This window comes from Typopeltis vanoorti, chromosome 1, assembly GCF_054136105.1.
Source record: "Typopeltis vanoorti isolate ZY-2024b chromosome 1, IOZ_Tvanoo_1.0, whole genome shotgun sequence".
Classification (NCBI taxonomy): domain Eukaryota; kingdom Metazoa; phylum Arthropoda; class Arachnida; order Uropygi; family Thelyphonidae; genus Typopeltis; species Typopeltis vanoorti.
In genome coordinates this window covers 174,081,991-174,106,178 of record NC_143549.1, presented here as the reverse complement: position 1 = coordinate 174,106,178, position 24,188 = coordinate 174,081,991, and the positions used below count along the sequence as shown (strand labels likewise).

Below are 24,188 nucleotides of genomic sequence, written 5' to 3'. Positions count from 1 at the left end.
TGGAAACTGAAGAAAATGTATTGCATCCAGTTGCATGGAATGCACACTAGCATGCAGAGGATTGCAATAGAAGAGGATGTCTCAAGCAGTCTATGGAAGACCCATTGCTGGTGTTTTATCAGTGGTTTTTACAACAGTTCTTGGAACCAGCAATTTTTCTCTTGTCGGTTCTCATAATACAAGGGGGCCATTCATTCAAGACATCAACAGGTTTCATATAATCATATCTTTGAAGATAGATTAACAGGACTGTAGTTTTTGAGACAGGCTTACAGGACCTTTGTACCATGACTTCTTGAAAACATCTTCCACAATGTGCTTGATGATGCTTCCTCGATGTGGATGAGAAATCTATAATTCATGCATGATAGAGCTCCACCACATTTCAATCACACAACCCATGGATATTTTAATCATTGGTTTCCTGAAAGTGGATTGGTCAAGGTCAGCTAATTATGTGGTCCCCTTGGATTTAAATGAAGTGTAAAAAAATATAATTTTCAGAGCAGACTTCATAAGATTCAAATGCAATAAGTTTGGTTCCTTCTCAACTGGCAGTTAAGCATTTTAGTCCATTATTAAAGTTGTTGGGGTATAACTTCTGCTCTTTCTTGTTTCTACTCCTCTCACATCCTGATAGTATCATAGTAACCTCACCCGAGGATAAAGCTCTTGGCATCAACATTTTCCTCTCTTCTACTGCCAAGCTGCCCATTGCATGCCTATTCTGATCTTTTGCCAAAAGATTATCAGGAATATCCTGAATAATCTTCATACTAATGAGGCTCTTGGTTCAGATGGTATTCCTCTAGATGTGCCCCAGTATTAATACCCATGCTGTATCTCATATGTAAGCTGTCATATTCATCTGGTATCTACCCAACAGCATTGAAGCAAACCTTTATCCAGCCTGTACCTAAAAAGGGTGATAAATGTCCCTCATCAAACTGATCATTCCATTGCTTTCATCACAGCATGTTCATTAAAAGTGATGGAGAAGATAATCAACAACCAGTTATTCACTACCTGGAAACTCATATAATTAGTGATCACAGTATGGTTTCTGCCATTTTTGTTTCACAGCAGACCTCCTTAATGTCCTTTGGACATTAAGGAGGTTTGCTGGAAAGATTTGGAGAAAACCACATGATTGCTCTTGATATTTCAAAGACATTTGATCATGTCTGGAATTGAGCCCTTCTCAACAGCCACTATCTTTTGGTCTCTCTCCTGCTTTTCATGACTGTATGCTAGCTTTCTCTACTGTCATTCTTGGCATATCATGGTGGATGGCTTCCTCTCATCAGATTTCTTTATCATCCCAGTTCTTTACTCTCACCCACACTCTTCCTCATTTACATCAGTGACTGTTTTCTGACTTCAAAACCCATTTAGTTTTGCTGATGACAGTACTCTCCATTCTTTTTCATTCTAGAAACCCTGTAGCACTCAAATGATTAATTCCTCAAGATCTTCCATAACACTGACTTAAATACTGATCTACTTGCCATTCTCAAATGGGGTAAAACCAACTTAGTGAATTTCACTGCTATTAAAAACAGGCCTGTCTTATTACCTGCAGGAAAGATTCTACTTCACTCTTCCAATTTTGATAATGTTCTGATATCCTTTCATGATCAGTTTTCTTTTTTTTTGGTTCAGATGGTATTCCTGATGAGGGGGGGGGGCTGAATGTCACATTCATCTTATCCTGGTACAAACATATTACATTAATGGTCACCTCAGCCTCTCTACGCTTGTCCTTTTTCATCCAAAACCTCACTTTTCGTCTGTTCAATTCCTAACACTTTATAAATCTCAAATATGAACAACCTTGGAATACTGTTCTTGCATTTGGGATGGTGCACCGAAATCCTCCCTAAGAATTGTTGATGATATACAGAAGAGCACAATCTGCTTAACAGGTGATCTCTCCCTCACAGACTTCCTTTGGTTACTTTTGCATAGGTGCTCTGTTTCTGCACTATCCCTTTTCTATAGGTACTTGAATGGGCACTGTTCTGCTGAAAAGGCCAGTACCATTTTTCCACTTTCTTCTAATCATGTAAGAGTAGCCACTGGTCAACACTTGTACACTGTCCAACTACAAACATACTGAACAAACTTATCTTCCTTCATTCCATCCATCCGCTCTTTGAAACATCCTCCTTCATACTGTTTTTTCCTGCTAAGTACAATTTTCAACTCTTTAAGAAACATATTAGGAGATTACTTGCTTCTTTTTTTGTAGAGCCATTTGAAATCATTGGTGGTCTTTTCCAGTAGGAAATGTTGATGATCTGCAAGAAAGTCAAACATGCATGCACTTTAGTCAGGTACTAGCTAGGAACTTTCAAGCATAGAAGCTGTCATTGGTTGCAGGGCTGGCATTGGTAGTAATTTTGAGCACCTGCATTGTAATGCTTAGTGCTTCTTTTGCCACTTATCAAGTGATTTATGTTTATTTCTTGATATTTATATGCACTGCAGACCGTTGGCTTTTTTGCTGCCACTAAAACGGGCTGTATCTCAAATAATTTACAGAGCCATGTTTATTTGGACCTTGTTAGTTTTGAGGTGAAGTAAATACCTTTTAAAATGTTTGAAGTTTATATGTTCAGAGATGTCAGTGATGAAGCATGGGTGCATTAAACTTAATTATTGCCTCAACATGTTCTAATTTACAAACTGTTTATTGCAATTAAAAATGGATTTTAATTGTAGAATTATTGAAATATGTTTAGTAGTAAACATTGATAAATATCAAAATTTTTTTAGGAAAAAAGATGAATCCATCACAATTTATCCAGCAGATGTTGTCTTATTTGAAGGAATTTTAGTATTTTACTTTCAAGACATAAGAGATTTATTCCATATGAAATTATTTGTTGATACAGATCCTGACACCAGATTAGCTAGAAGAGGTATGTTTTTTATTTATTTATTTTATTATTTATATTATTATTATTTTTTTTAATTTTCTCTAGCATGCCATATTTTTAGATAGAATGCAAGTAAGTTTTTTTAAAAAAAGTTAAATATTTTCTTTTGCAAGTTGCTATGTTACTACAATGTTTTAAAATACAGTCATACCCTGACTTACATGAATCCGGAGTTACATGGTTTCTTATATGTACGTATTCCCATCCCGCTTCACGCCTCACCACTAGTCGTATCTTTCTGGCACCAGCCGCATTCGCCATTGTCGCACATGCTGTAAACAAGCACTGACTTGTTTCACGCGGTCTCCATTCATACACGACTTTTAGTCTACAAACCTTGCGACTGTTTAATGTTATGTTCTTAATAAAAATTTTATCTCACAAAAAATAATAATGTCGTCCAAAAGAAGCACGTCTAATTCTTTTACAGCTAGCAAGAAAAGAAAAACATTGACTTTGGAAACAAAACTCAACCTTATTAAGGATTTTGAAAGCAGAATGAAAATTTGTGAGCTATCAAAAAAAGTTCGATCTACAGGAATCCACAGTAAGAACAATCATGAAGGATAAAGAAAGAATTCTCGCTGCTGTGAAAAATGCCCAATCATTGAATTCAAGCATAATTTGTAAACATCATGGGATTATTGGTGAGATGGAAACGATGCTTAAATTATGGTGTGATAATCAAGTGAGAGTAAAAAATTGTCCAGTTGATCAAACGACAATATGTAGCCAAGCCAAGCTGATTTTTGAGAGGCTAAAAGTAGAAGCTGGAGAAGCGGCCAAAGAAGAAAATTTCGTGGCCAGTAATGGTTGATTCAACCGATTTAAAAATCGTTGTAACTGGCACAGCATTGCGGAAAGTGGAGAGGAGGCAAGCGCTGATAAAGAGGCTATGTCTTCTTTTCCTGAGACACTTAAGGCTATCATCGAGGAAGGTAGCTATAGCAGTCAAACCATATTTAATGTAGATGAGACCGGCTTGTTCTGTAAAAAGACGCCTAAGAGAACTTTCATCGCACGTGAAGAAAAAACGTTTCCTGGCTTTTAAGGCTTCCAAAGACTGGTTGACAGTAATGCTTGGTGAAAATGCAGCTGGTGATTGCAAGTTAAAACCTCTCTTAATTTATCGCTCAGAAAATCCAAGAGCTCTGAAAAAAAAATCTAAAGCTGGCTTGCCAGTGATTTGGAAGTCAAATTCTAAAGCTTGGGTGACAGCTTCTTTTTTGAAGACTGGTTTGGTCACCACTTCATACCTGAAGTTGAACGTTATTGCCAGTTTAAAAAAATTCTGTTTAAAGTTATGCTCATTATTGATAATGCACCTGGTCACCCTCCTGCAACTTTAATTGATTTTGATCCACGTGTAAAAGTTGTTTTCTTGTTTCCAAATACAACCAGCTTACTTCAACCGATGGAACTTCAAAACATTCAAAGCGTACTACACACGACATTCATTTGCAAGTCTGAATGAAGCTATGAGGCAAAATGTCTGTTAAAGAGTTTTGGAAACAGTTTAATGTTTTAGATGCTGTAAGGATTATTGGAGATTCTTGGGGTGAAATTTCCCAAAATACCTTGAATGGTGTCTGGAAAAAACTTTGTCCATCCTTTTTTAAATGCAAAACGGAAATGTTGCCAGAAACTGATCAAGTTGCTGAGGCAATAGAAGAAGTTGTCAACCTTGCCAGGCAATTAGATTTAGAAGTCGACAGTGAAGATGTCAGCGAGCTGTTAGACTCGCATAACAAGGAGCTTACAATCGATGAGCTCATAGAAATGCGTGAGCAAAGCGCTACTGAAGACTAAAATCTCAGATCCAGTTCTACCAGAAAAGCACATGACAATTGCAAAATTAACAGGTCTCAGCTTAATTAAGAAAGATTTACAGATTTTGGAGGACGTAGATTCTAATGAGGAACAAATTGTAGCCACAAGGCAAGGAATAAAAAATCATTGGCTTGCTATGAAGAAATTTTACGTGACAAGAAAAAGACATTATGCCGTCAGACGAATCTATTAGATTTTATGAAACCATCGACATCGAAATAGCTTTATTTTTTTTATATACGAAAAACTACAATTATGTTTATATTTTTTTAAAAAAATAGGTGTTTTTGTAAACCTTTAGTCCCAATTAACTAATATTTTGTATGTTTGCATATATAAATTACATGCAAAATTATACCCCGAGTTACGCGAATTCGACTTATGCGCTTTTTGTTGGTCCCACCTACCACATAACTTCGGGGTATCACTGTATACTGATACCTAATATTTTTCTACAGTTTTATTTTTTACATTTTTTTTTTTTTTTTTGTTTTTGGTTTGTTTGTACTTCATCTTTAGGACTTTTTTGGAATCTTATTGTGAACAAGTCAGTATTACCAACATGGGTAATTGGCTAATAATAATCAGAATAAACCACCATGCACAGAATTCACTTCATCTACTTGAGAATGATCATCTTCCTCAGAAATTAGTTCAGTGCAAACTTTATTTTGCTACTATATTCATATGATATCAAAATAACTTACAAATGTCATACAAAATACTTATTAACAGGGTGCATTTTGGGAATTGAGAATTGGACAGAGGCCATGAGCCTTGGTCCTTACTTTACATTTCCTATAGGTTTTTATGATGATCATCTCTATAAAAGGATGTTTAATCTATAAGAATAAATTGGTGCTGTGAAAATTAATTTTTTTACCCAGTACATTGGTACTATGGATAAGTAGAAAATTGAAAAAAAAAATAGATGTTTGTTAGGTGTTGGTAGTTTTTTTCCCCCCACTTGATTAGACTATAATAAATTTAGTTTAATCCTTTATCCAAGTGTAAGCAAATAAAGTTTGTGTGCCTGAAGTATCTTCGGGACTAAGGCAACTCGTGATAAAGGTGGACTAAGCTCTCATCACTTGTCTTAGTATCTCCCATAATGCAAAACACATCTCCTTGCAGACATGTATAATGCTATGCATTAACCTTCCTACCGGCCAAGGTAGGAAGGTTAATTCATGAAATAGCCAGACAACTCCAGAATTTTTTATGGATCAAAACTTCATTGACATTCTATCTTTAATCAAGTATTTATCCTTCTCCGCCATTAATCCCTTAACGGCAATTTTAGAGCCATTAACAGATTAACTGTGGTGGAGGGACTTTTGAGTCACTTGTCTTTACATGTACTGTGGTACTTGGAATTTCCTTTATTGTACTAGGATATTTGATCGTTTTTTTTTTTTTTTTGCTGCACAACTTATTGTCTCTCTTTCCAAAAATAGAAGTTTCACATCTGTCAAAGTAAATAATCAATCCTGAAATGACCACAGATCAGCCTTTGCAATGAATATATTTTAGTAATAGTAAATTTCCTTCGGGGTGCTTAAGGGTGAAAGCTATATAACTGATAGGAGACCTCCACATAGACTTTAAAGGAATGCAGAGAACCGACCAGGGCTTCTGACCTGTCCAATCCTCACCTTCTCATGGTGCACCCTGTTGTGTATCTATATGGATACTGAACAAACGAGGATGGGCTAGCAATTTGGGATTTAGCCGACCAAATTGTATATCTTATTGGCTTAAACCAATATACAAAATGATTGTACAACATGACAAAATTTCAAGCCAGCTGGGGCTTCGGCCGGTTAAACATGGCCCCCGTTGTTTTCGCCAGGGAACCAGGGTGAACAGAGAAAAGTCAGCTACTGGAAAAAACCTAAAAGCACACCCCAACTAAACATCACCAGTTATAGATCAGTACTATCAACATAAGAAGCCTGAATGGCAAAGAAATGGAGCTAGATGAAGAAGTACCATATCAACATAATAGGGGTGACTGAAACTAAAAAAGACAAAAACTGGTGAGATCTTTCTGAGCAATAAATACAAAATATTATATTCAGGAAATGACAATCAAGGAAAAGAAGGAGTAGCCATAGTATTCAACACAAAATATGAGGCTAATCTTCTTGAATGGCAGGCAGTCTCAAGTAGAGTAATGTGGGTAAATATGAAAATGGGGAACTGGACAATGAAACTTATTTGTGCATATGGCCCCACAGAAGGTTCTACTAAGGTAGAAGTGGAGGAATTTTTTGAGGCTCTAGAGAAAGCTACTCGCACAATGAAAAAGGAAAAGTTGGTCCTTGTTGGGGATCTAAATAGCATAGTAGGAAGTGATTGTCAGACATACAAAAACTTTTTAGGAAAATTTGGAGAAAAGAGCAAAGCTAATAATAATGGCAAATACCTGTTGGATTTCTGCTCAGGACATGGACTGGTTATTACTAACGCTATGTTCCAACATAAAAATGTGCACAAATTCAGATGGAGAGAAGCAGCAAGGAATAAGAAAAGTCTCTTTGACTATGTTATTGTTGATAGTGATGTTTTCTCCCTGGTGCAGGACACCAGAGTGTACAGAGGATCTGAAATTGGAAATGATCACTATTTAGTCTTGAGAAGGATAAAATTGAATTTCATATTGAAAAGAATAACATGTAAGAAAGTTTTAAAGCGAATAAAAGTTGGGCAGCTCTCAGATGTGAACTGTAGACTAAAACACAAAGATTATTAAAGAAAAAATGAAAGAGTTTGAGAACAGGAATCAAACCTTGGAGATTCAGTGGCAAGCCTTGAAGAAAACCCTGATTGATTCAGCCAGAGAGGCATGTAGTGAGGTTGTCTGCAAGGATAGAAAAATCATAACTCCGTGGTGGACACAGGAAGTTAAAGAGGCAGTGAAGGAAAAGAAGAAAGCATATCAAAAGTTCCTGCCAAATAAGTCAGCTTGTGCTCTTAGAGAATATCGAGACAAATGTAAGAAAGCTAAACACGGTGTAAAACTGGCTAAACAAAAGTCATGGGAGGACTTTGGCAAGAACATAGAAAATAAATATCAAGAAGGGGAAAGATATTCTGGAGATTGTTGAAAAAGCTCAGAAATCGAGGAAAGAGTGCTGTAAAAAGAATTAGAGATGATAAAGGTGACATGAAAACAGGAGAAAAAGATATCCTTGAAGTATGGAGTAATTACTTCGAGAAATTGCTAAATGAAACAAGCAGTGATGATAGCATAGTGGTAAAAAAACACTTACCAGGCATACATTCAGGAATGCATATCCATATTTGCCATCAAAGGCTTGAAATGTGGAAAGGCAGCAGGAATAGATGATATTCGACCAGAAATGCTGAGGTATGGTGGTATAAAAGTCTTACAGTGGCTGCACTGCATAGTTCAGAAAGCCTGGACAGAGGGACGAATTCCCGATGATTGGAGAAGAGCTCTCATAGTACCCATATATAAAAAGGGAAATAAAACTGAATGTGAGAATTACAGAGGTATTTCCCTACTGAGTGTTCCTGGCAAGATCTATGCAAGTATACTTGAGAAATGGTTGAGAAGAATTGTGGAAGAAAAGCTTGGTGAAGAACAAGCTGGATTCAGGCCAATTAGACGCTGTCAGGATCAGATCTTCACTTTATGACAAATAATTGAGAAAGCATGGAAATATAACAAAGATCTCTATTTAAGTTTTGTCAATCTGGAAAAGACATATGACAAGGTGCCAAGAGAGAAGCTATTCAATACTCTACAGTTATATGGTGTCAATGGGGCATTATATCAAGCAATACTTAGTCTTTATTTGAGTTGTAAGTCAGCAGCTAGAATTGGAGGAAGTACAGGAAGATGGTTTAATGTTAAATCTGGTGTGAGACAAGGATGTACATTATCCCCTCTGTTATTCATTATCTATATGGATCACATTATGAAGGAAAGTGGTATTAAACATGATATCAGAATTGTAGATGTTAATGTCAGCTCTTTGCTTTATGCAGATGATGTTATACTTCTAAATAAATCTGCTATAAGTTTGCAAGATTCCCTGACTAAATTGAATAACTGTTGTAATAGATATGGTATGAAGGTGAGCATTAAAAAGATAAAGACAATGAAAATAGGCAGAATCGTTGAAAATGTCAACTGTATTGTGAACGGGAACCTGTGAAACAAGTAAAACATTTCAGCTACTGAGGGACGATTTTTAGTGAAGATGGTAAATTAAATATCAAAATAGACAACAGAATCAACAAAGCTGGTATGGTAGGAAGTCAATTGAATAAATTCATATGGAATAAGAGAGAAATTAGTTGGAACACTAAATTAGCTATATACAAGGCAGTGTTCAAACCAGTTTTAACTTATGGATCTGAGTGCTGGGTCAGAAGTAAAACCCTTGACCAAAGACTAGAGACCGCAGATATGAGAGTGCTGAGAAAGATTAGAGGCATGAACAAATGGCATCAATGGCAATATCATATTAAAAATGAGGATATTAGGAAAGAACTTGACATTGTCAGCATCCAGGAATGCGTTAGCAGAGCTATTCTCAGGTGGTATGGTCAATTAAACAGAATGGGTGAGGAAAGATTAGCAAAACAAGTGTTCTATGCCAGGTTGGCAGGAAAACAACCCAGAGGAAGACCAAGATATAGGTGGATTGATACGGTACAAAGTGCCTTAGATGATAGAAATATAAGATCTGATAATGTTGAAGTCTTGACAAGTAACAGACTGATTTGGAGGAAAATTATAGATAGGAAGTTAGTAATGATGTACATTTTTCATGTAGTTCTATCATATGCTGTAAACCCCTTGAGGGTACATATCAGGAATTTGATGATGATAAATTTTCTTCATTTTACTGACACTATAGATTCTTTTCACGAATTTTCAAATGTTTGATTGCATTTAAAATATTTTGTCATCTATTTATATTTTTAAATAACATTTAGTGAAATAAATATGAAATTTTGCTTTCTTCCTTTGCAAAATACCTTTAATATGGATCGTCAAATTTCAATTTTAGGAACAAGTTTTTTTTTTTTTTTTTTTTTTTTTTTTTTTTTTTTTTTTTTATGACCCCCAGATGATTATAAACTGCATTACTCGGTTTCTGATATTGTCTTTTTTAGTATCAAAAATTTGTATCCAATGGTATTTTATCAGAGACTCTTTGCCTTCTTCTTCTCCTTAAAATTGCAACAGATTTTTTATTTTATTTATGTATTATTTTTTTTGTAGGATGCACATTACTATAATATCCAGTGCTTAACCATGGTAAAAATATAATAGGAAAGATGTCCTGTATGGAATGATTAAAAATATATGCTCATTTTTAGGATATTTTACTGCAACCCCCTCCCGTCTCCTCTCCTGGAACTCAGTTATATAACTACTTTAAATTTCTGCTGGTTTGAAAGCTTTCAGATAATATTCGAAATCTCTTATTTCAGTTTCCCATTTTGGCAAAAGAAATAAAGCAATAATGTTGTATATTGGAAGCTTCTAATTCTTTACTCTTTCTTTGCATCTGAAATCAGCTGTCAGCAGTCTGGTGAAATTATTTTTAGGTTTGGGAATACTATTATATTGTATGTAAAACTGTATACCACACAGAAGAAAGTTCAGTTGTTATTTTTGTTTGTTTGTTTCTTTTCTTTTCTTTTTTTTTTTTTTTTTTAAATTCTAAATATTGTTACTTCTATTACTGCTGGTTGCTATTTCTGAAATACGTCCTAGAAATGCTGGACAATAATCCTCTTAGCTGGAGGAAAAGTTAAAAGTCTTAGATTACTCTTTTGAGAAACACATGAGAGAAAGTTTCCCAGAAGTCACACTAAATTGCCTCAAGCAAGAATGTCTTGTTTCATTTTCAGTTGTTGATTAACAGACATCCTAACACAGAAAAACCGACATTTCTTTTACAGGCTGATGCATTATTTATGCCAAAAATAATTTCTTTATTATAGTGATCAGTTTCACTTTTATTGTTGAAGAATGCTAAATTATTTGATAAATTATCTTGAAAAAAAGGATTTGAATTTTTTAAGAGAAAAGGCAAATATCTGTTGCATACTCATTTATTTTTTGATTGGAGGGAGGGGGGGATATTCATTAATATTCATGAATGTTATTGAACAATAACATTCCAGAAATGGACTGGCCAGCCGAGAGCCCTGACCTGAATCCCATAGAACACCTTTAGGATGAATTAGAATGCTGACTTCACTCCAGAACCCAACAATCCACATCATTAACTGCTCTGGCTACAGCTCTTCAGGAAGAATGGGCTTCCATTCCTCCAGAGACGTTCCGACACCTGGTAGAAAGCCTCCCTTGCAAAGTTAGAGCTGTCATAGAAGCAAAGGGTGGATCAACCCTATATTAATGTCCACAATTGGAAAGTGTGTCACGGGGAAAGTCTGATTACAGTTTCGAGTAGGTGACCGGATACTTTGATCAGATAGTGTATATACAAAAGGTAATCAAAATTAAAAAGTGCTTCCCTCCCCCTTTTAAAAAAAAAAAAAGACTGTTCACATATCTGTGGGGGTATGTGCACCACACTCTGGGAAACACTAATGCAGTACTATCATACTGTCTATTGCAATATATGACGGTGCATATATGTTTGATGTAATATATGTTTGGTGGAATGCTTGATTAATGTTTTTGGATGATTATATAGATCTGGTTACTTATTGACATGTTTACGCTGCAGAAAAACCACCTACAAAAGTCAACCAGTAAGTTTTGTCCACTAAGACCTGGACAGAAAAAAAGGTTCCTAGTTGTTTTGCATCTTCTATCCTGTAGAAATCATCTATCTTGTCATAAACATTTAAAAGTATGTTCTGATATTTAAAGCTGTTGTAATATAGATATGCACTTTATAAAAGATTATTTCATTCAAAAAAAAGTTCCTAGTTGTTTTTCATCTTCTATCCTGTAGAAATCATCTATCTTGTCATAAACATTTAAAAGTATGTTCTGATAATTAAAGCTGTTGTAATATAGATATGCACTTTATAAAAGATTATTTCATTTAAAATACTTACCAAAAATTTTCACTGATTGATTGTCATGAAGCTTGAATTCATTAATAACTAATTTTAGTTCACAATGTGTTTTCTGCCTATGATTGAGATGCTTACATTAATGAGGAATTTCACTTGATTAATACAAAAGGGATTATATATAAAGGAGAGAAGCGGAAGGGGAGAAGGATGAGGCTATCCCTATAAGTTATGTAAACATTGTATGGTATGAAGAAGTGAGTGAGAATTTTTACATGGATAGATGATGCATGAGTAGAATGCATTGCTAGAATGTGTTGTTAATGCTAAGAGTGTGAATGAGTAACATTTAATTATTGATATGTTGTTTGTGGTGAGACTTCCTACATTGAATCTGTTGACTATGTGGAAGTTTGATATAATGATAATCACTTTAAAGATATGACTATATGCATTTGTGAGATATTTTTAATGATAAAATTACTCACTTTTACACCGAATTTGAATGACTTTATTCCAGTTCTAAGGGACACAAAAGAAAGAGGTAGAGAACTAGAGCAGATTCTTAACCAGTATACAACTTTTGTAAAGCCAGCTTTTGAAGAATTCTGTTTACCAGTGAGTGTGTGTGTATACATATATATATGTATATATATATGTAATTTATTTAAAAAAATCAGTTTATGCACAGGTTTTACTTAACTTTATGATTTACATGATCATTGCTGGGAATTTTTTTTTAAATTGCTGTTTAATTTCTCTCTCTCTGTGAATGTTACATCAAGATCTTAATTTGAATGAATGATATGACAAATGCTGAAATAAACAAACATTGAAGGTTAAAAGCTTAGATGCCATTAAAATTGCTTCTTGAGTGAGCATATGGTTCAAATAAATAATTTTCAGTAATTCTAAAATGTAGCCACATGATTTACACAGTGTAAAACTATGATGTGCACATGTACTCATGTATTAGTTGCTCATTCACAAATTATCAACTAATCTATGGCCTCATTGTCAAGATAAGAAATGCTTCTTACTAGATCTCAATGTTAGTGTGTGGAGGGGGGTGGTAGTGGCATTTCACATAAGAGGCAAAACATTCAGTTCATATACCTGACAGTTTATGCTCCTTTTGGTTATTGAACTCTCTCTACTTTGCAAGTAAGCTTGAGCTTTGGTCTTTAGGAAGGTTTGAAGTTGCCTACCTATGAAGTGCTTTTGAAAGGCATTTAGACTTTTCCTGCCTGTTTTGGAAAAGAGCCAAAAGCTTAAAATTAGTTTGTGACAGTTGCCCAGTATTTGAAATCTGATAAGAGCTAAATCAAGTTTCTAAACTTGACTGTTTAGCATTTTCTGTAAAAAGTGTATTTCTGACTTTTTTCACATTAACATCCAATATTGAATAGAAATTTTAATATAAAGAGTAATTATCAATACTTCAATATTTGATTGAGTTTCCACTCACACTATTGAAGAATTCTTGAAAATAAAAAATATGAGTACAAGGCTTAACCAAGCTGCAGTTACTGTCCTAACATCTAGGCAACAATTTTGCTGTTGCCCCTCAAGCACTAGATTTAACGTTCAACTTCAAATGCGGTATCAGTAATTTAGCTCCTGAAAGGCTTGATGTTGCCAATTCACTTTCTAATCTCTGCCTCCTAAAAGAAATGTATCTTCCTGCCAGATTAATGCTCTCAATAAACTATGTAAAGATAACAGCATAGTCATCACCAGGTCTGACAAGGGAAGTGCTACCATTATTCTCAAGGCCAGTAAATACACTAAGAAAATGGATATCATGCTTAGAGACCACTCACCTGTCGACCTTTAGATTATGATCCCACTAAATCTCAAATCAAGAAATTATAAAGTCTACTCAAAGTTTCTTCCTGGCCTCCTGACATCATAAAAATACTCAAACCATTCAGTTCCCCCCCCCCATTCCTCCCAGATATATGGCTTACCTAAAATCCATAAACCTAATCCTCCCCTCCCCCCACACTAAGATTATTGCAGATGCCACTGATTCTCCTTGCTATAAATTATCCAAACAGTTAGTAACCCCCCTCCCTTTATCCCTTTACAGGTCATACCACAACATACATTAAAAAAACTCTTCCCATTTTAAAAGTTCTATTGAAAATATAATTGTTAATGATATCCTAGTGAGCTTTGACATTACCTCATTGTTTACTAATATTCTCTTAAATGACACTTTATTGATGACTTATTAGTCAGTTTCGACGTTTCTGCCCTTTTCACTAATGTCCCCCATCAATGACACAATTCTCCTACTACAGAACAAATTTCCGCCCGACATTACGGCCCTCTTTGCCCACGTACTAAAGTCCGGTTACTTCGTGTAGCAAAACAAATTCTACCTACAAAAAGAAGGTACAGCCATGGGCTCACCACTATTCCCCCCCCCCCAATCGCTAACTTCTACATGGAAACCTTTAAGCAAAGGGCTCTTGATTCCGCCACGCTACGACCGACTGTCTGGCTTAGATACGTTGACGACGTGTTCGCGATCTGGCTGCATGGGCGACAAACGCTAAACACATTCCTCAGCCACCTGAACAAACAACACGAATGCATACAATTTACCATCGAAATCGAAAACCAAAATTCGCTCCCGTTCCTAGATACGCTAGTCACACGTCTACCTTCAGGCAGTCTATCCTTCACGGTCTACCGAAAACCGACACATACTGGCCAATACATACATGCTAATTCATACCACCACCCATCACAAAAATATAGTCATTAACACCTTAAAAACAGAGCCACAACTATTTGCTCTGACCAGCAAGCCCTGAAACAAGAACTAAAAATCATTAGTGACACATTCATAAACAATGGTTATAACAAAAATACTGTTAATAAAATACTCTATAAAACTACAACAAAAAACGAATCTAGATTATAGTAAAACCATAGCCATCCCATACATTAAAGGGTTATCAGAAAAAATCAACAGAATCCTACAACATTATAACCTCAATGCCACCTTTAAACCACCCACTAAACTTAAAACCATATTCAACTCCTCTAAGGATCCTCTCCTCCCATTAGCACATCCTGGAGTCTATTGCATCCGCTGCACCTGTAACTTACCATACATTGGTGAAACAGGACGGACAATCCCTATACGCAAGAAAGAACACATTAGACACATTAAATATAACCATTATGGTGAAGCAGGCCTCTCAGACCACGCACTCAACACCTTACACCAAATCAACTGGAAAAGCACCTGCTCCTTACACCGCACAAAAATCTGGTACGAAAGGAAATTTAAGGAATCCTACGAAATCCTGATAAACCACCCAAATATCAACAACAAAGATGGCATGAAAATTCCAAAGATCTGGATGGCACACATTCAGCCTACCTAATATGAAAGATCCAGCATAAGCCAGGACTCTAGCCAATCCTTAGCTAGCATTAGAAACCATTCCATGCCAACTTGCTGGAATGATGTTAATATATGTATATAGTAGACAACACTAATAATAGGACTCTAGCGTTGATGTATAATTTTATTTTTTATTTTTTTATTTTTATTTATTTATTTATTTTATTTTATTTTATTTTTCCCCCCACACCAGAGGTCAGGCCAACAATTGTTGTAGCGGTTGGTCAGTGTCTTTAACAAACCAGTTTGATTGTAGTATAGCTTGTTTCCTGTGTATAGTTGTATGCTCCAGAAGATGACCTTGACATAAAGGTCGAAACGTCGAATGTAGATTTTAGTTATATTAAACTCAAGTTTTTATTCAAACACGGTAGCTGTCTCCATAATTTTCAAAAATGCATTTGGATCACCGTGTAAGCCTAAAAGAAAGGAAAAAGAAAGGACACTTTATTGAATAAAAAAAAAAGTTTTTCCCTTTTGATGTCTTTGACCTCTTTTCCTTGCTATCCATTCTGGTTATTTCTCTTGGAAGAACGAAATTTATAAACAAATAGAGTATCTCTGTGGGTTCTCACCTCCTCCCCTTGCCAATTTTTTATGGAAGATTTTGAAAATCAAAATCTTCACTCTGCTCCTTTCAAACCTTCTATCTGGTGAAGATATGCAGATAATGTGTTCTCTGTTTGGTCTCATGGCTCAGACACATTAGACACTTTTTTTCTGTCACCTCAATAGTCTTCACCCTAGAATCCAATTTATCATGGAAATAAATTGGATTCTAGGGTGAAGATGTCTAAGGCTAGACTAATAATAGTCTAGCCTTAGACATCTTGATCACCTGCCTATCTAATGGTAGCCTGTCCTTTTCAGTATATAGGAAACTCACTCACACAGGCAGATACATTCGCATGCTTTTCCCATTACTCCTCCTCCCTCATCAATATGGTATCATAAAGACAGAACCCATACAGCTTATGTTTGTTCCAATGAGACCTCTCTTTCAGTAGAACTGAATTATATACACCAAACTTTTTTTTTTATCTAATGGCTACATTATCAAAAAATATAATCAGCCCTTCCCCCAATCCACAACATTCTCTTCAGAAAGATTTTAGTAATGGCTGTCAACATTCCCTATGTCTGAGGCACATTCAGAAAAAATACCCAGAATCTTAAAGGAATACAATCTTTCTACAACTTTCAAGCTCCACTTAAAACTAGCAACCCTTATCTGCTTCATTAATGATAAACTCCCTCCTCTCTCATTTCCAGGTGTGTATAGAGTTCCTTGTTCCTACAAGTTGGCCTACAGTGGACAGAAGGAAAATCAGCTACTATCTATATGGAAGAACATAAAAAAATACATCTGCAGTCATGACTGTGGTCATTCTGGCCTTCCAGACTATGCTTTGGATACAGCTCACAGAATCAACTGGAAAAAGACCATCAATCTCCATCACAGAAGAGAAAAAGTTTAGAAGAGATTGATTCTTTTAAGAATCTGCTGCTGGTGGTCTTAAAAAATCAGCCTAATTTGCATAATTATGGTTGCATAAAACTTCCCAAAATATGGGAATGGCTAATACTTCGAGATTCCAGTTTACATCCTATGCCACTGACAGGTGTCCAGAGGGTGCCCCACTTAGTTAGGTTTCTAGTCTTTCTTATTGTTATTATTATTATTCTTAGACCCCATAAAACACAGACTCATCTAGGAAATCCCTTTTGTCATACACATGGCTTATCATACCATGCCTTAAACACATTCAAATTTGACTGTAATACTAGTAACAGTTTTTCATGTGGTAGTGAGATTGAAGCCATCTGGTATGAGGTGGAGTCTAACAAGATCAAATACTATGGGGTGTTGTTACAGACCTAATGGATCAGTTACTAGTGATGAAGAAATACATCACTAAATAAAGATCATGGATGAGAAACAAGTAATCATAATTGGATGAATTATCCAAATGGATTGGGTAGCAGTAAAACCTCATGAAAAGAATGAAACTGAATTTATTGAACTGTTGCCAGACAACTTCCTCAAGCAGCATGTGACAGAAGGAACTCGAGATGAAAGTGTCTTAATTTCATTATAGTGTCAGGGGGAGGAGAATTTCAGTTAAAGACATAACTATTCTGCTTCCAGTTTGCGACAGTGATCATGTGGTACTCACTTGGGAAGAAGCGGCTAAGTTTTTGAATGTTCCATTCAGAAAAGGTTACATGCTGAGTTCTGTGCCATGTTATTGAATGTTGGATGGAAAGTATGTCAAAGTGCATGAGAAGCATTTAAAATTATACTTAAATAATGATATCAGAATGTGTACCTAGAATTCAAAGAATAAATAGGGTAGGAGTGAATGGATCTGTAATCTTATTAAGCAAGAGATTAATAAGAAAAATATGATGTGGAAGATTTTTTTTTTTTTGTCTCCATAAATTCTTCATGTCTTGTTTTGTTTTGTTTTGTTTTCAGTTATATCCTAAACAGCAATTTCTTTCATGTTAATGCAATGTTTATGTTAAAATAATTTCTCAATTTATAATAATAATCACAGTTTTATTTTTATCAAAAAAATCATAAATTATTTGATACAATTCTTTAGGGGAAAAAAGTAAGATTTGGGGGCTGGTGAAAGGAGTTATCCAGATTCATCCAGCAGATGTTTATAATAATTTATTTTCAAAACAATTCAAAAGACAATTGTTACAAACATAAATCACTTGGGTAGCATTCTCAAACTGTTTTAGTGTAAAATAGTAAAATTATAGCTACTTCAAAAATGTCGCATATCTAAACTAGCAGTAAATGTATTCTTCAAATATTCAGTGATTTCTTCCTTGTACTACAAAAAAATACTACATAATAATAATAAGAAGAATAAGCAGAAAGAGCATGTGGTATTTTCTGTTTTATTGAGTGGATATTTCAGAATGAAATATTATTTACCATATGCTTTCTTTGTGTGTTTGTGTGTGTCAGACTAACTGGTATTGAGTGTAAAGGGTACAGTATTTTTAGGAAGGATAGAGGAGGTGGTATGCTGCTAATGATATCAGATGACTTGAATCCAGTTAGTTTACTAACAGTATTTCATGTGGCAATGAGTCTGAAGCCATCTGGTGTGAGGTGGAATCTAACAAGATCAATTAGACAGTAGGGTGTTTTTACAGACCTGGTGGATCAGTTGCTAGTGATGAAGAAATGCATCACCAAATAGAAAAGATTAATGTGAAATGAGTAATTATAATCAAAGACTTTAATTATCCAAGTATTGATTGGGTAGCAGTAGAATCTCATCAGAAGAATATATGAGTTTATTGAGCAGTTGCAGGACAACTTCCTTAAGCAGCATGTGACAGAAGGAACTCAAGGTCAAAGAGTGTTAGATTTGATTATAGTGTCAGAGAACGTTTCAGTTAAAGACCTAACTATTTTGCATCTGGTTGGTGACAGTGATCATCCGGTACTCATTTGGAAATACCCAAATTCAAGTTGAATTTGGGTATTCCCAAATGACATAAAGTGATTAAGTTTATGAATGTTCCATTCAGAAAAGATTACATGCTGAACTACAAAGCAGGAAATTATGACCAACTGAAGAGTATACTGAATTCATTGGAATGGGATTGGACAGTGCATGGGAAACATTTAAATAATACTTATAAGAGATAGTTGTTGGAAGTTTTTCCACTTGGTTATACTATAAATTAAAGATGCCAAGAAATTATATTCTTGGTTTAATCCTTTATCCAAGTGTAAGCAAACAAAGTTTGCTTTCACATCACTTGCCTTAGTATCCCATAATGCAAAGCATATATCCTCATGGACATTGTATAATGCGTTATCGGAAGGATCACTGCCCAGACTAGTTCGACCTTTATTAAGGTCTCATCAGTGTAGCCAGATCCAAAGGTGATACCAAGGTTGAAGTAGTGCAGTAGTCATATTTCCATATATGAGTAACCAAAAGATGTCAGCTTATTATTAAAATACTCTGGATTAGAGATAGTTGTTGGAAGTTTTTCGATTTGGTTATAATATAAATTAAAGATACCAAGAAATTTACATTCTTGGTTTAATCCATTATCCAAGCTTGAAGTTTGCATCTGAACTATTTTCAGGACTGGGCAACTCATATATAGAGGCTAATGACTTCACATCCCATGCCTTAGTATCCCATAATGTAAAGCACATACCCTCACTGACATGTATAATGTTATGCATTATGGGAATGGTCACTACCCAGACCAGTTTCGACCTTATGACAGACCCAGCACGGTCTAGTTCCCACCGATGAAACCTCAATAAAGGTCTAAACTGGTCTGGTAGTGACCCTTCCCATAATGTATGGCATTATACATGTCCATAAGGGTATGTGCTTTGCATTATGGGATATAAGGCAAGTGATGTGAAGTCATTAGCTTTTATATACGAGTTGTCCCAGTCCTGAAAATACTTCAGGTGCAAACTTTGTTTGCTTACACTTAGATAAAGGATTAAACCAAGAATATAATTTTTTGGCATGTTTAATTTATAAACAATACTTAATCCAATCATACATGAATTTTTATATTCATTTATAAAAAAATTATAATGATGATACAGTGCCATTTAATCTTACAGTATTACCATAAATTCATTAATTTTGCTAAATTTGTGCCCTGTATATGTTAAAAATGATGGTCTCATCTGAGGACATCATGTTTAGGTGTCCTCATATGCAAGAGAAGGTTAAACTATGCGATATCAGAATGTATCCCGAGAGTTCGAAGAATAAATAGGGTAGGAGTCAAATGGATGTGTAATCTTATTAAGCAAGAGATTTGTAAGAAAAGGATGATGTGGAAGGATTACCGTGTGCATACGGATGATGTCCATTATGAAAATTATAAGCAGCAGGCTAGAATAGTGACAACTGTTGTATGGAAAGCAATCTGAGCATGAAAAGAAACTGGCTCTTTCGTGCTATAGACAACTCATAAGAATTCTGTTCGATATGTTGCAAGTGAAAAAAAAAGAATTAATATGAAAGAATAACTCTTCTAAATGTGGATGGCATGAGAGTAATAGATGGAGAAGAGGTTTTTCAACTAATGAGTGCCCATTTTGTTCAAAGCTATCAACCTGATGTACACAACATTGAGCTCACTGCTACCTCTTCACTGGATGAATAAACTCAGGTGAGGAATAGCTGAACTAGCTATTCCTTTGACCAGGCTGTTAAATATTAGAGCTGTTGCACAAACTGAATAAGAATTCAGCAGTAGGGACTGATGGGATATCAGCACGTGTCCTAAAAGAGTGTTCAGCTGAACTAGCTATTCCTTTGATCAGGCTGTTTACTATGAGTCTCAGAACAGGAAAGATTCTGCAGGAATGGAAAGAATGTATGGTAATTCCATTGCACAAGGGCGGTGCAAAGACCGATGTATCCACCTATCAGCCTATTAGTATCTCAGGTGTTCAGTTCAGCTGTTCAGCCATTCCTATCAACAGATTATATAATAAGTCTCAGAAAAGGGAAAATTCTGCAGGAATGGAAAAAATGTATGGTAATTCCATTGCACAAGAGTGGTGCAAAGACCGATATTCAACTCGACTCAATTAGTATCTCAGGAGTGTTCAACTAATTAGTATTTCAGGTTGTTCAACTAATGAGTGCCCATATTGTTAAAAGCTATTAACTTGGTGCATGCAACATTAAGCTTACTGCTACCTCTTCATTGGATGAAGAAACTAGTGTAAGAGGATGAGGTATTAGAACTGTTGCACAAACTGATGGGATATCAGCACTGGTGCTAAAAGAGTGTTCATCTGAACTGCCATTCCTTTCAACAGGCTATATAATAAGTCCCAGAAAATGGAAAATTCTGCAGGAATGGAAAAAATGTATGGTAATTCCATTGCACAAGAGTGGTGCAAAGACCGATATTCAACTCAACTCAATTAGTATCTCAGGAGTGTTCAACTATAATAAATTTAGTTTAATCCTTTATCCAAGTGTGAGCAAACAAAGTTTGCGCCTGAAAGTATCTTCAGGACTCGGGTAAGGTGGTACAACACCGGGCAACTCGTTGCAAAGGTGGAGCAAGCTAACATCACTCCTATCTCCTTGCAGATATGTATAATGTTATGCATTAAGGGAAGGGACACTACCCAGGCTAGTTTCGACCTTTATTGAGGTCTCTTCAGTGGGAGCCAGGCCCAAGGGGAGATACCAGGCAGTGGTGCAAAGACTGATATTCAAATCGACTAATTAGTATCTCAGGAGTGATGGTGAGTGAATATTTTAGAAAAATTGGTTAGGGTCTACATTCAGAAATGGGTTGACAGTGAATCTACTTTGCAATGAAAAGCATGGATTTACTAAGGGAATGTCATGTTTTAGCAACTTGCTCCCATTCTATAATAATGTTACCATTGAACTAGATAAGGGGAATGGATACACCGTAATGCTTTTGGATTTTGCTAAGGCTTTTGACAGAATACAGCATGGAAAACTTGCATAAATTGGAGAATATGGGTTTGGATTATAAAATATTAGCATGGTTAAGAGGATGGCTGACTGACAGATATCAAAAACTGGTATGTGGGGGGATGCGAGTCTGCAAGATTTAAGGTAACCAGTGGTGTACCACAAGGCTCAGTAATTGGTCTACTGTTATTCAATCTACATTAATGATACTGGGAAGGATTTGACAAGCGACATTCAGCTGTTTGCTGATGATGCAAAGATAGCTACTGTAATCAGGAATTCTGCCTATATACAGTATTTGCAAAATGATTTGAATAGGCTGGAATTGTGGGCATGGGAAAATGGATGTCAGTAAATATAAAGTCATTCACTTTGGTGTGAATGTAAGGTAGGTTATAGGTACATTGAATTTTATAAACCCTTGGATGAGCCAGGTATGAAAGAGGATCTTTGGAAGTGCTAAGTAAATTTCTTAATTTTGCCTGAGTTTTGAAGGTTGTCTTAATGTTGTATATAAGTAGTGTTCTATTTTGTTTTTTCCGAAATGCCCCTAATGTAGGGTATGGCTATGACATTCTTATAATCTTTTTTTGCTTTTAGTGGTATTTTTATGGACAATCTTGTGAACTGTTTTTTTTTTTTTTTTTTTTTTTTTTTTTTTTTTTATTGTAGCATTTTTTACAAATGTCTGCTTAATAGTTTCAAATTCTTGGTTCAGAGCTTGTTCATTGGAGCAAGTTGTTAGGACTCTGTGTTTGAGGGTGCTGATGAGGATTCTTTTCTTAAAAGAAACAATATTTAGGTGGTAGATGAATTTAGTTCTGTAAATATCATAGTGCAAGGCCATCACCCATTTATTGAAGGCTTGAAAAAACACGTTTAGTCTTATCTCTGATATTAATTACACCACATGTAGTATTAACATAGATTTCCAAACTTTTGTGGTTGTGGACAAGAAAAAAAAGTGTTTGCACCTAGAAGGCGTGTCATGATAGTTCTCCCTATTTTTATTTTATTCCCTCAAAAATGTACTATTAGCCACTTTGAAAGGAACAATATATTATTCTGTGTGTTATAAAAACTTAAGAGGAACTGGAATCAGTATATTCAGTAAAATGTGATTTTACAAAAATTCTCCCACAAAAATAGTTTTTATAAAAACCATAAAAACACAAAAAAATCCAACCATAAAACATCAAAAATCATAAAACACAACAGAAATCCAACCAAACATTAATTCTTACCAAAAAGAGAGTTTCCATATCCACCTCACCACATCCATGGCATAAAGAGCAATATAAATGATGTACACCAGCATCTATAGTCATCTAAACCAGAATTATTTCCTATCCAAATCCCAGCTGGTAACCTCAACAGCCACTGTCTACCTTAGCTGCCGAATTCCCCACAAGGGCAGCACTTGTTCATTCGTCAAAACTGACATACCATGCCAGAAACTGCAAATCCTTGAATCCTCACTGTTTGATCTGCTTTGGCTCAAAATTTCTCTACCAAATCAACCTGCCTTTTTCATATGCTCCTTCTATCACTCTTCAAATCCCATCAACCACTATGATCTCTTTAACTCTCTCTCTCTCTTTCTCTCTCTCGAAAGCTCAACTTTCTGCAGTCGAAATACTCCAATATGAGGTTATTCTTCTTGGGGACTTCAATGTCCACAACTCATATTGGTACTGTGGAGAGCCTGTTGATAACACTGTACAGAATAAGAAAAATTAGCCAAAACATTAATCTACTATACAAGTTGGTGTTCTGACCAGTTCAGACCATTTTAACGTATGGATCTGAGAGCTGGGATAGAAGTAAACCAGTTGATATGAAAGACTAGAGGCCACAGATATGAGAATTCTGAGAAAAATTAGGGGACGTGAACATATGGTATTGGTAGAAGAATCATATTAAAAATGAAGATATATATCAAGAAGGACTTGATGAATTGTAACGTAACAGCCACGATAATTGACTAAACAATAATATGGATTTTACTCAATTTTTGTATTAGCAGTACATCATTAGTATGACTTTCAAATTAAATAAGTAGAACAGAAACAGAAAGATTCAACAATGATCCTTCTGCTCAGCCAGATAGTTGCCTTCATTTCTCAGTTTTTAGAAAGAAAATCCGTGCTCTTTCAGGACATGATATTTGTCAAAATCTGTCGCGTCACATGAGTCGACTGGCACATCAACTTCACTCTCTCTCTCTCTCTCTCTCTCTCTCTCCCTCCCCTCTACTGAAATGCTACTTTCTCAACCCATAAATTACATCAAGTCCACTCTTCTTTGTCAGTGGCTTTACCAAATCTTATGTCAATAAATCATTGATAGCCAGTTTTCTTGTCACCTTCCTAAGAGGTGGCCCATCATGTCACCCTTCTTTATCTAAGATATCTTTGAAGGTATAGCTAACTACCAGGCTCTGCAAAAGATAAACTTCCTTTTTAGCCAATC

At 35.5% G+C, this 24,188-nt stretch overlaps 1 protein-coding gene across 4 annotated transcripts in view; it reads left to right on the top strand.

The window, feature by feature from the left end:
- Positions 1-24,188, top strand: part of LOC150110652 (uridine-cytidine kinase 2-B-like) — a 169,617-nt gene that overhangs the window by 54,637 nt on the left and 90,792 nt on the right. For all 4 annotated transcript variants that reach the window (XR_016549005.1, XM_090400023.1, XM_090400045.1 and 1 more), the window contains 2 exons: positions 2,779-2,924; positions 12,331-12,428. Coding sequence is in view for 3 of the 4 variants with exons in the window: in XM_090400023.1 (XP_090256149.1) it covers positions 2,779-2,924; positions 12,331-12,428 (244 nt within the window). In the remaining variant the exon portion in view is untranslated. The remainder of the gene's footprint in view (positions 1-2,778; positions 2,925-12,330; positions 12,429-24,188) is intronic.